This window comes from Tiliqua scincoides, chromosome 4 (genome assembly GCF_035046505.1).
Source record: "Tiliqua scincoides isolate rTilSci1 chromosome 4, rTilSci1.hap2, whole genome shotgun sequence".
NCBI lineage: Eukaryota > Metazoa > Chordata > Lepidosauria > Squamata > Scincidae > Tiliqua > Tiliqua scincoides.
Window position 1 is genome coordinate 218754140 of NC_089824.1, and position 12426 is coordinate 218766565.

At 46.6% G+C, this 12426-nt stretch overlaps 1 protein-coding gene across 1 annotated transcript in view; it reads right to left on the minus strand.

Annotated features, from left to right (window-relative positions):
* MYT1 (myelin transcription factor 1) overlaps positions 1 to 11394 on the minus strand; it is a 76827-nt gene extending 65433 nt beyond the window's left edge. The window contains exons 1-4 of the mRNA XM_066624732.1: positions 11340 to 11394; positions 7559 to 7589; positions 1362 to 1424; positions 128 to 375 (exon numbers count right to left, since the gene is read on the minus strand). Coding sequence (XP_066480829.1) covers positions 128 to 375; positions 1362 to 1424; positions 7559 to 7589; positions 11340 to 11394 — 397 coding nt within the window. The remainder of the gene's footprint in view (positions 1 to 127; positions 376 to 1361; positions 1425 to 7558; positions 7590 to 11339) is intronic.
* Between the last annotated feature and the right edge of the window lie 1032 nt (positions 11395 to 12426).

Sequence of the window (12426 nt, forward strand, 5' to 3'; positions counted from 1 at the left end):
GTTCCAGTTACACTGGAGAACCCATCTATATATTATTTAGGGGAGCTATAACTCCAGGTAGTTAACACTCCGCGGCTTGCTTTCATCCACACAATAAATCTCTGCAGTCGATAATGAAATAAATCACCTGTTGGCTGAGGGCTGCTGGAGGTCTCCTCCTGGTTTATTGTCTCAGCCTCTTCCTCCTCCAACGTGCCCTCTGAGTCGTCCGTCACAGACTCTTCCTTTACTTCTGTTTCTTCACTTCCATCACTGTCCACATTGTAGCCTTCATCAAGGGCTAGCTTAAGGGGGTGGGATTTCCTCTTGGACGCCAGATGTTCAGCCTCTGCATCTTGAAGTTTCCTCTTCTTTGCTAGTGGGCAACTTTGTAAACTAAATGAAAGGCGAGAAAGTGGGTGGGGGAATAGTGAGAGGTCACTGGAATGTGAATCTAGGTCTAGGTATCAGAAGCAGCCCTATTGAAAAAGGGCAGGCTTATAGTCCAATCTTATCCTTTACACCTCCTGTTGATGAAGTGGTACTAAAACGGTGACAGCTGAATCCGGTGGCGGTGGGGGCAGTTGCAGAGGTCTCCCCTAGGTAAGGGAACAACAGTTCCATTACACAGAGGTATACCTCCACGATGTGGAGGGGTCTACTTGCACCTGCACCAGCTATTCTGTATTCACAAGTGCGCATGGCCTGTGTAGCAGGGTTGGGTCCAGGAAGGGGATTAAGATATTGGTGACCCCATGCAGAACTTTGCACTTAGCCTCTTAAGAGAAATTTCTCTCTCGTTTGGTAAATTTAAGATCAGGGGCTGCCGCATGGGACACAAAGTCTCTTCAGATAACCGCCAAACTGGGTGGCACCCACCCCAGGGATGCCTCTGTTCACCCATCCTTTTTGTCTTCACAACAACCCTGTGCGGTAGGTAAAACTGAGAGATGGTGACTGGCCCAAGTTCACCCAGGACGTTTCATGACTGAGCAGGGATTTGAACCTGGTTCTTCCAAGTTCAGTACCAGAACACTACACCATCCTGACTCTCAAGGATGGCTCTCATCCTAGATATTTCTATCCAGTCTCTCCACCTATTTATAATTTTGTAAACTTCATATTCCTCGTGGCATTTTGCTTTTGAGCTTCATAGCCCCAAATAACACTGTAGGCTCAGTTCGTACAGAAGGCAGTCCAACCACTTGGTAATTTTGATTTCCCTTTTCACAGCTTGGGAGGGTGCATGAGGACATGCAGTCTGCATTGACTGCCCCTGGAGTGCTACAGGTTGCTTCCATGCGTGGATGTCATTTACTGGATGGAGGCAACTGATGATGATGATGATGGCAATGGCACTGGTGATGGTCATCAAACCTTACCTCCTGTGCCTTGCGTATTTTCCACGGATGTGACCTGATCCATTACATCCTGGGGTGGGGCAGCTAAGAAGGTATAACCAAGAAACAAAACAGGCATGACTTCAAGACGAACATTTCCATTAAAAATCAAAGTATACAAATGATGGAGTGTTTAAAACAAAAACAAATGAACCCTGTGTGTATCTGAAACCAAAGGAGCTACCTCAACGCCCTGTGCAGGAAAAGATAATTTCCTGTAAACAGTTCATCCCTTCCCTTTGAATTCCAACAGAGGAGGGCAACTCAGCGGCTCTGTGGTTTGCTAAAAATTAATGAAATGACTCACCCCATTTAATTAAATGAACGGTTCATTATAGTTTTATGAGTATGTTTAATTAAAGATTTGCATGTGTAAGAGCAAGCCTTTTAAAACCAGACAATTCCTGCATTCACCTCCTACTGATGTGGCTTTTATTTATTTATTAGTGCCCCCCCCCCCACACACACACCACACATGAACATACAGTTGTAGATTTTCTGTGGGCTTTAAGACAGAAGAAGTTCTGAAACAGATTCAGGTATATATGTCTAACACTGACTTCAGATTAATTTGGATGGATTCACATGATCACAGGATTTATGTTACTGTTGAGATTGTCGTATGGTACATCCCGGTTGTTCCAAAAGTCCATCATCTGCCATCATAAAACTTTCTTTGCAGCCCAGTCCTATCCAGGCACGTGCAGGGGTTTGCAACAATGCAACAGAGTTCACATAGCGCACTGCTGACGGCCATTTTGCACATACTGCCACAACTGTCAGCAGCACAGGAGGCCCACCTCCAGACCAGCAAAGGTGAGTCTGATGTTAGTGGGGTGGAAGGGGGCAGGGGAGGAGAGGAACGAGAGTGTCCCCGTGAGGGGCGGAGGGCATGGAAGGATGTGGACTGGGGACAGGATTGGTGGCACTCGCACGCACCAATATCTTAACCCCTTTCTTCATCCTTTCCACCACTGTTACTTACCTTGGACTCCTCACCTCATCTCAGTTGAATGGGCAATCCTAGAGGCTCCACCTGGGAGATGGACTACAAGTTTGTCTGGCCTTGCCACATAGAATGCACTTCCGTAATTCAATCTTTGGGATCATCTCATGAACAGATCTGTTCCCCATAATATAGCATATGCACGATTGGAAGAGCTAATTCCCTCCCCTCTCCTTTTTTTCTCTTTGCGGATGATCTTAAAGTCTATTTAATTTTAATTGCCTTCCATCAAGAATGGAGATTGCAGCATAACAAGCCACCCAGATACACTCAAGTGGCCTCATCCAGAGATGCGGAGTTTGAATTCGTTGCCAGTAATGGCTCTTCTGAATTACAAGTTGATTTTGTTGCAAACAAGGGTAGCTCTGATGAATAAATGAGAGACCATTCTGAATTTCCTCATGTTGTCCAGTATCAAGCTCTATCTCAGTAAATTATGGCCCGAAAGAAAGAAAGAAAGAAAGAAAGAAAGAAAGAAAGAAAGAAAGAAAGAAAGAAAGAAAGAAAGAAAGAAAGAAAGAAAGAAAGAAAGAAGTCCTAAAAGATAAATTTCTATGTATAATGGGGAGTTTCATCTTTAGAAAAGTGGTTCTGTCCTTTTGGCCCTTGCATGACCCATTTCAACTGCCATATTGGGTTGACCTGCTGTTGATGATGATGCCAAAGGGGGCATACCAAAGGGCAAATGTCACTTTGGGACACTCCTTTGGGTTGCTTTGAGGGCACCCAGGCTCTTTGAACCTGGATGGCCTCCAGTCAGTGGGGGTTCATTGCAGAGATGATGTGTCTCCCAGTCCCACTCAGAGCATGGTAGGGATGTGAGAGGTTGGAGTTTCTCACTGTTTTTTTCCTTGTGGGTTGTGATTTAGAGGAAGTGAGAACTTTTGTTGTTGTTGTCAAGGTGCCCAAGGGGGTGGTTATGTTTTCTGGTAAAATGGAACATTGAGGAGTTGGTCAGGAGTTGGTTTTATGCTGTATTTATTGGGGGTGGTAGTTTTTTGTTACCTGTGCTGGAGATGGGTGAGATTCTGGGATTGCATTTCCATGGAATATGGGTATTGGGGGGGGGGGCGAGTGCCCACATAAATAGTGTGGAGAGGTGGGAGGAATGTGGTGGTGGGGATTAGGCAAGCTGTTCATGGGAAGATGGATTAATGACCGTTATCTTCCAGCTCCTTTCCAACCAAAAATGTCTGGATAATAACAGAGGTAGGCCCTGCAGCTTGAAGCTGCTTTTGTTGAATGTGAGATGGGTCTAGCCAGGATTCATTAGCCATGATTTGATCCTGGATGAGCAGGCTGATCTCGTGCGTATAACGAAAGCAGGAAGAGTTAATCTCTTTTGGTTTTGTCTACCAGCTTTCAACTTGCATCAGCAGCCATGACTGCACAGGTGTGTGTGTGTGGGGGGGGGGGGTAGTCTATCACAGTACTCTATGTGAGTCCATCTCTCTGACCAGGTGTTCCACCCAGCAGTCACCCTGATTTGAGTGCCCATTTCTGATGTTGGGTAGTTGGGACAGGACTGGGGTTCTGACTGGAGTTTTACCCATCCTGTCTCCCCTCCCAAGTTGGCCAACATGTTTTTCTCTGAAGCGGCGCTAGACACCTCCAAGCTTTAGTGCTGGAGGACTTCAATGCGTCTACTAAAACCCTTGTGGAGGACTGAAACTCAGTATTTCCTGGCCACCATGGCAGCCATGGTCTTTTCCCATTTAATAACAGATGCCTCACATTGCACAAGGCTTGCTTTGGATCTAGAACTTGCTTCTGGGCAGGCCGATGGTAATATGGTGATAGAGCATAATATCACTCCTCTGTCATGGCCAGATCTCTGTCTGGTTAGGTTTCAGCTGGCCATAGCCTAGGACACTGCATGGGATGGAGATTTGCCTTTCGAGGTCTGTGGATCCTAATGGATTTCTGATGGATAATCCTAATGGATTATCTGGTGTGCTCCCTGGGGCATTTGGTGGGCCGCTATGAGATACAGGAAGCTGGACTAGATGGGCCTATGGCCTGATCCAGTGGGGCTGTTCTTATGTTCTTAACTACAATTCCCAGGAAGCCTTGCAGGTCTCTTGTTATCTGGTGTGCTCCCTGGGGCATTTGGTGGGCCGCTGTGAGATACAGGAAGCTGGACTAGATGGGCCTATGGCCAGATCCAGTGGGGCTGTTCTTATGTTCTTAACTACAATTCCCAGGAAGCCTTGCAGGTCTTCTTGTTATCTGGTGTGCTCCCTGGGGCATTTGGTGGGCCGCTGTGAGATACAGGAAGCTGGACTAGATGGGCCTCTGGCCTGATCCAGTGGGGCTGTTCTTATGTTCTTATGGCTCAGGGGAATTTCTGCCCTCTCATCTATATCTGTCCTGTCTGTCTATTGCAGACCATATCCCTCTGGACAAGGAGAATTTCAGAGCAGTGCCTGGGGCAATTATCACAAGACAATGGCAGCAGGCAGAAAGAATGCACTCTGCTATTTTGGACAGTAGATGGGGGCTCACACTCAAACCTGGAGAAGGATTCAAGAATGATACGCCCCACTTGTGGTCTGGAGTGGACCGGTCCACTCTACCATCTAAGGATGCTACCCCTTCATTCTTCTGCACATGTGGACAAACACAGCCATGTATCTTCTTCTTCTTCTTGTACCATCTGCATCATAACCAGGACTCAGGGATGTCGCTCCCCTGCGTCTCTGAATTTCTCTTACTGCCACTCTCCTTTTCCTTTTCACACAGACACAGCCTGGGTCTCAATTAGTCGATTAATCGTCCAGTTAATCAGGCAATTAGAGGACAGCTGCAGTGATGGCAGTGTGCGGCCCTCTGAGCTGCCCCTGAAATATGTCACTGGCTTCAATTACCACCTCCGCTCATGTGTTCAACAATAAAAATGTAGACAAGCAGTGTGCTTTCCGCTCCCGAACTGGTATCTCAAGAGAAACAGCAGGCTCTGGGAGCAGAAACACGCTAGGAAGCCAGGTCACGTAAGGTCCAATTACTCTTTGATGCAGGAGGCTTCTCTAATCAAAGGGGAGAGGAAAGTCGGCCTGTATCATTTGCACCATGCTATGGAGTTGTGGTTTGAACCTTGGTGCATGGTGTGTTTTTTAATAGGGCTTGGTGGTTGCATGAGCTTCTAATATATATGCTCTTGACCTCAGAACTGTGTTAAGTCCTTCAGTGTTTTCCTTGATTTCTCTCACAGTGCTTTCTTTGTGGGGTGGATGTGATGGAGCGCAGACACCCGCAAAACAATTCAGGGTTTAGATTATCAAAGGCTGTGAGAGGCCAACGTGAATAGATGGTACATAACATAAGCCCTGCTGGATCAGGCCCAGGGCCCATCTAATCCAGCTTCCTGTATCTCACAGTGGTCCACCAACCCCATGGCAAGGAAAGGGTAGCAACTTTTACTCAAGGGAAACTGGCGGTTCGTGGCCTTCATCTGCCATGGCCTCTTACGGCCAGGTGACCTTTTTCTTCTCCTGAATGCAATATGGTAACACTGTTCATGTCTGAGCAGAGGCCCTGAGACAAGTTGGGGGTCAAAGAGGAGGCTTGCCCTTAGTCTTAACTGCCAGTAAGCAATTTTACTCACAATTAGGGTGAGAAAAGGGTGTGTTTTTCTCCCATCTCTTCCCCACTAGTGCAGACCTATAAAGAGCTGAAATGTCTTCTGAGTCAGATGCTTGGGTTCTCTGGCTCAGTCTTCTGTATACTCGTTGGTAACTGTTCTCCAAGGTCTCAGGCAGGGATTTTCCCCAGTTCGACTCAGAGATACTGTCAGGGACTGAATCTGGGACCTTTGGCATACAAAGGGAATACACTCCCATTGCACTATGGCTGCATCCCAAATGTGCAAACAGGGAATTCTAATCTCCTCCAGCTATCGTGAGTATGGATAAAGGGTGTGCTTTGCATTAATGCAGGGTATAATGCAGGGTATCCTATACCTTGGATGGGTAGCCCAATAAATTGGGAAAGGGCGTGTGTGCTGAAACATGGCTGGAGTTTTGAAAAGATCGGTCAGCAACCCAGAGGCATATCCAGGGACAGAACCGCCTGGGGCGGTGACATCATGGCATCATGTGACATTTCAGGATGCAGTATTCTCTTCTCCAGCCCCACTTCTAGATCACTATCTTGTTCCAGCCTTCACCGCACCACGACCAGCCTGCCTACCTGCCTCTCTTTTCCCATCCCAACTGAGCCTTCCCCTTCCCGCCTCTCTGCCATTGCCTCAATTAGCAAGATCATGGCTGGCTGTGCTGCTGGTCAGATCTCACAAGATCTCACTGCCTGGTGATGACAGCATTGCCAGGCTAAACATACAAAAACCCCATCCTACTGCTGTCTTTCACAGTATCTCCAGGTGCTGCAGCTCTTGGGATATTCAGGGGACAAGGGTTTGTGTTGGCTTGTAACCCAGCTTTCTTGCATGAGATTTAAGAAATGGGCTATGTCAGAAGGCCAGATGCAAGGGAGGGCACCAGGACGAGGTCTCTTGTTATCTGGTGTGCTCCCTGGGGCATTTGGTGGGCCGCTGTGAGATACAGGAAGCTGGACTAGATGGGCCTGTGGCCTGATCCAGTGGGGCTGTTCTTATGTTCTTAACTACAATTCCCAGGAAGCCTTGCAGGTCTCTTGTTATCTGGTGTGCTCCCTGGGGCATTTGGTGGGCCGCTGTGAGATACAGGAAGCTGGACTAGATGGGCCTCTGGCCTGATCCAGTGGGGCTGTTCTTATGTTCTTATATTCTTATCTCAGCAGAGGGCTCTGGAGTGTCTTCTTTGTGCTTCAGCCCTTACTACTTAAAGAGGGCACTAATAGCCTCTTGCCTACCAATCCTGAAGTGAGTCAGTCTTTCCAAAATGGTGCATTCTATCCTCAAAGGAACACTGTAAATTAAAAGGCTACGACAGAAAGAAAATTCTTGGCCCATGAAACGAGGCAGCCGGAGGTTCAGGATAGGCCAGGCAAAAGGTCCTCCACACCACTAACATGAAATTCACCACCATTGCAGAGTTTTCATATCAGCTCACATCATCTCAGACACATTTATTCTGAATGGGTACAGTTCACACATTCCACAGCGAGTCATGGAGGGAACACACATGCACGGTATGTATAAATTCACCTTGAGCAGCTGAGTAAAAAATGTCCTTACCTCACCTCCTGGCCAATAAGTTCCGTTGGTACTGAAGTGAGCAAAAAGGAGAGGGGGGGGGGAGGAGAACCAAAATGGAAACAGAAGTGAGACATAACAGTGAGTAAAATAAGAGGGGTTCCTTCTAAGTACTCTAAAGATGGAACTGCTTGCTGCATGCAATACAGAACTGCTTTTGAAAACAGCATCTCTGTGTCCATTTTTCCCTGTGACGTATAGGATAATTTATCTTGTGTGACGGTATAATTACGCATCACATAACTGGCCACCATCGGGGGAAGCAGGAATTCAGGATGAGGTCATGACACAGGGTAAGGGATCCTCATGTTAAAGGAGAAAGGGGAGAGAGTTTGACACAGGGGTACAGAGTTTGAGGGCATCTTTTTCATTAACGTGCAGTTGCAGTCTCAGTAAGTACCCCAGCTTTCAAGGACCACTGCAGGTGTTAAGCTACCTTGGAATTACAGAGAATTTTGCTAGCAGGGCGTTTCAAGATCAAAAGATAAGTAACGTGCATTTCCTACGACAACCAAATACACTACATATTAGGAGAGCTCCACACCACAAAGAGGGGAGCAACTTTGCTTTTCTAGATATGTGGACTGATTGGGCCCTTTGCAAGAATTCTCAAAATGGGAAGGCAAGCAGCAGTTGATCCTCATCAACTTGCCAGTGCTGATGCAGCCACCATGCAGCTCTGAGTTAAGGGAACAAATGTTCCCTTACCTTGAGGATGCCTCTGTGACTGCCCCACCCCATCGCAGGATGCAACCCACACCCCATTGGCACTGGAAGGTTAGTTAGGTTTGGGTTGTAAGTTGTCTAACAAGGGACCACCATTGATCTTCTACCCATCTCTGATATGAAAAATACACAGCTCCAGAATTCAAAAGGCAAACTCATATCATGGCAATTTCCTCCTCAGCATGCCACAATAATTGAACAACAAGTGGGAAAAATGCCTCATCTCTCTGGTGAACCTCAGAAGGTCTCAAGGGAGGGCACTTTTCTCCAGAGTACTCTCGGTCCTGCTGTGTTCTAAGTCGGAACCAATGATCCATCCCCTCCCATGTGCCCCAAATTGTTTGTGAGGAATAAGGCTTCCCACAGGGCTTAACAGATTCCTTTACTTCCCTTTCCCTGCCACTCCTCATCTAGATGGACACAGAGTGCCAGCCCTGTTGGCATTCCCATAGTGAAATATCAGGACCAAGATCCTCCCAAAAATCACAAATACAGTCTTCTTATGCTCAAAGTAGGCGTAGCCTGTGTGACTGTGCACTGCGCCTGTGAATAGGCTACTCTCTGTAAGTAAAGCCCTGGTACATTACAATGCACTGGTGTTATTCATGCTCCCAGTCAAGCACTGTTGGAAGTGGGAGGGAAGTTCAGGCTTCATTGAAGCCTGTGGGGAATCCCCTTCTATGTATGCAATAAGGCTAATTGTCTGTGTCTTCGTTTTTAAGTATTTCCAAAACATTAGTCAAAAATCTATCATTCAAAGGAATGCCAAATGCACAAGCTTTCTCGTCTTAGAGCCCAATCCTATTCATGTTCACTCAGAAAGAAGTCCCATTGTGTTCAGTGGGCTCACTTCCAGGAAAATGTGTATAGGACTGCTGTCTTAATTGCAATGAACAGATTAGCAATCAACTTATTCAAAAACCTTGGCTTAGAAACATTTTATTGTAAAACAAAAATGTATTTTAAAAAAATGGAACCTTATCCAGTTCTCTTTAAACTTGATGTTTGTATGTTAGATTTTTGAAATTTGAGTATTAGGGTAGCTGCAGCAGGAAAAAATGGTTTACAAAGCAATGCATAACCGATATTTGAGTATCTGCTTCCCTACCCAAAAGAACACCCCACTCTTCCCTCTATATACACATGAACCACGAACAATTTAGAGCTGAAAAACCAGATGGAAACGTCAACAGGTGTAACTCAGGCCCTGAGAGTTGTAATTTTTTATGTTAAAGCAATGATCCGGCACTCCAGTCTTACATGTCAAGACATTCTACCTTCTGCCAGGTGAGAGGCATAAAGGCATTTTGCTTTTAAAGTCAGGAAATAAATAGCAATCAAGCTTTGAATTAACAAGTCATTTGTCCTCACATTTCCCCCACAAGAAAGCCTTGTTTGCCTCTGCAACATACACAGTCTGTGCCTGGCTCTCTCAGATGTATGACTTCAAAGCCTCGGGCCAAGCACACGCGATAAAAGTGATCTGAAGCGATCAAGATTTCTATGGAGCTAAGCACGCAGGGCTGTTTTATGAAGGAGAAAAAAGGAAAAGGTGGAAAATCAGGTTGTGGGTTGAAAATGTTTGTGGCTGGTTTTGTCCATGTGCATCACTAGGCAGTGGCAGAGCTTGAGGGGGTGCAAAGCACTAAGTTTTGCAGGGAGCCTCACCGCAGCGGGCGAGTGGCCCCTCCCCTTCGGAGCCATTCTGGGTGGTGGGAGCAAAACAGAGGTGGATGCAGGGAGTCAGGGAGACAAATACCTCCATTTTGCTCCCCTGCCCAGAATGGCTTCAAAGGGGCACAGGAGATGCTGTGGTGAGGCTTCCTGCGAAACGTGGTGCTTTCATCCCCTACAACATTGTCCCTAGGAAGAGATCTCCTGGGAGAAGCTGGGGAGGGTGGGTGTGTTGAATTTACACCCGCTCCCCATAAGCCAGCCAGTCTTTTACTCTCTTTTATACCAAGGCATGTAGGAAACCGTCATATCTAACATGTGTACATTGTGCTGAGTTCCTGCCAAGGGTCAGACTGGTAACGTGACTATTGCATGGATTGATGGCAAGAGGCCTCAGATACATAGACCAGGAAGGCCACACTTTGTTAATGAATGGAGTAATCACTCCCCTTAATTGTTCAGAGCTCCGCCTGCTCCAAATGGTATTTAGAGGTTCAAAATTTCAATATCCTGCTGGAACAGCAGATTTTGAGCTTGTGATCACAGCCACTGACTGGGAAAAACAAATTTAGCAAAACCAAAAAAGGATCCCTGACTCCCAGGGTTGTGGCCAATTGAATTTCAGGATGGAAATTCACTCAAAGAGAAGTGTTAACAAGCAGTGACCCTCAAGACCACCCATCACACTGCTATTCCACTGTTTAAGGGAGTCCTGAGATCAACCTCATGCCTCCTTTGAACAAATCTCCTTTGCTGCTTCATCAAGGACTCTTGAGACCAAGGAGAATCCCCTATTCCTTTTGGAGGCTTGGGCCATCAGTTAAGCTTTTAGGTCAATGGGAGTGACCAGGGCTGAACTCCTATCCACACTTACCTGGGAGTAAGCCCCATCGACTATAATGAGGTTTACTTCTGAGTAGACATGCATAGGCTTGGGCTCTAGCTCCCCCAACGCAAATGGGGGAAGTGATTTCATGGCCTGCCTCCAGAGAGACACTCTCTAGCCACCGTCTTTCACTATGGTCCAAATCACACGTTTGTTACACATGTTTTAGAAAGCACTGCTGGATACACCACCCATGAAAAACAACATTCTTTGCCTACTTTGTGACTTAATTGTATTTTAAAACAGCAGGTTGTGGGGGCCCAGTCTGGATTGGGGTCATGGCAGAGAAGTAAAAGATGTTTAACCCTTTACTTCCATGCAGTTTCCTGCTCAAACCCCCCCCCCCACACACACACACAAACACACACCAAAGAGGCCATTATAGCCATTTAAATGATCCACACAGAGCCACAATGCTAGCGGCTCTTTAACTGCCTGTGTGCATAATTCCACATGGGAAAATAACAAAGTGCTCACCTCTGATTGCCTTTGATCGTGTACGTGCTCGCTTATCGTCATTCTCTAAGCTCATCTGGAATCAAACAACAGAATCAACATTTTATTTAATGAAAACAATTTGCAATCAAAGCTAATGTGCCCCTGGAAACCACGAGCCGGATTGCACAAAGGAAGTGGAAAAGATCTAAGGCACGAGCCATCTGAGAAATTACCTTGATGTGTGGCTAATAAACAAGACCACCACTTTGGCTGGCGCCATTTCATAGGATGAAACAGTGACTTACTTGGCTGCTGTGAAGCGCCAGTGCTTGGGAGAATATGGAAGAATCACTTGAGAGAGGCTTATTGAAATCTGCCAGTCCACCCCCAGATTCCCCAAATTTATCTCTAACGTGGCTTCCTAAAACAGTACTCAAGTGCCTCTAACAAAATGCAAGGGGGCTGGCCTCCCTCTTGCCCCCTTTAGCTTAAGCACTGTTAGAGGCAGTCCAAAGAAGCAAGCTACATGTACGACTGGATTCACCATGAGGTCCCGTCCCCCCCCAAAAAGCCTGCATTCTATAGACCAGCAATTTAAAAAAATGTTTGCTGTTGTGCGGGACAATTTTCGCACTGGCATGTCAGCTGAGAAACCCCCAGGCTCCTGCCATGGAACCCTTGCATATTGCAGAGGTTCTGGGGCATCTTCGGAGGCAGTTATTCACACAAGGTGCTGGTTAGTCCCCTTGGGTTTCATTATCACTCCCACCACATTTGAACTGAGAATTCATCCAACACTCTCGTGCGGGCAGCCTACGGCAGGGGAGAATCAGTAGTAGTGTGCAATCCATCAAGCAGAGAATTATGTTCACCATCAGTGATATTCCCATTGAGAAATTCCCAAAGCTTCCAAGAAACCCCTGAATTCCCCAGAATCTAGTCTGCAAGCCACAGCTAGAGTCTCATCTTTCCCCACAGGAATTTCCTGTGGGATCTTTATCATCTTTGGAACTTTTTCCTTTGGTTCCATCTCAGGCCTGCCCCTTTCCTCTTCTTGGACTTATATGCAACCAAAATGGCTGGTGTAGATCCAAGGATACCCATAGGTGATTGCACTGTTGGCATG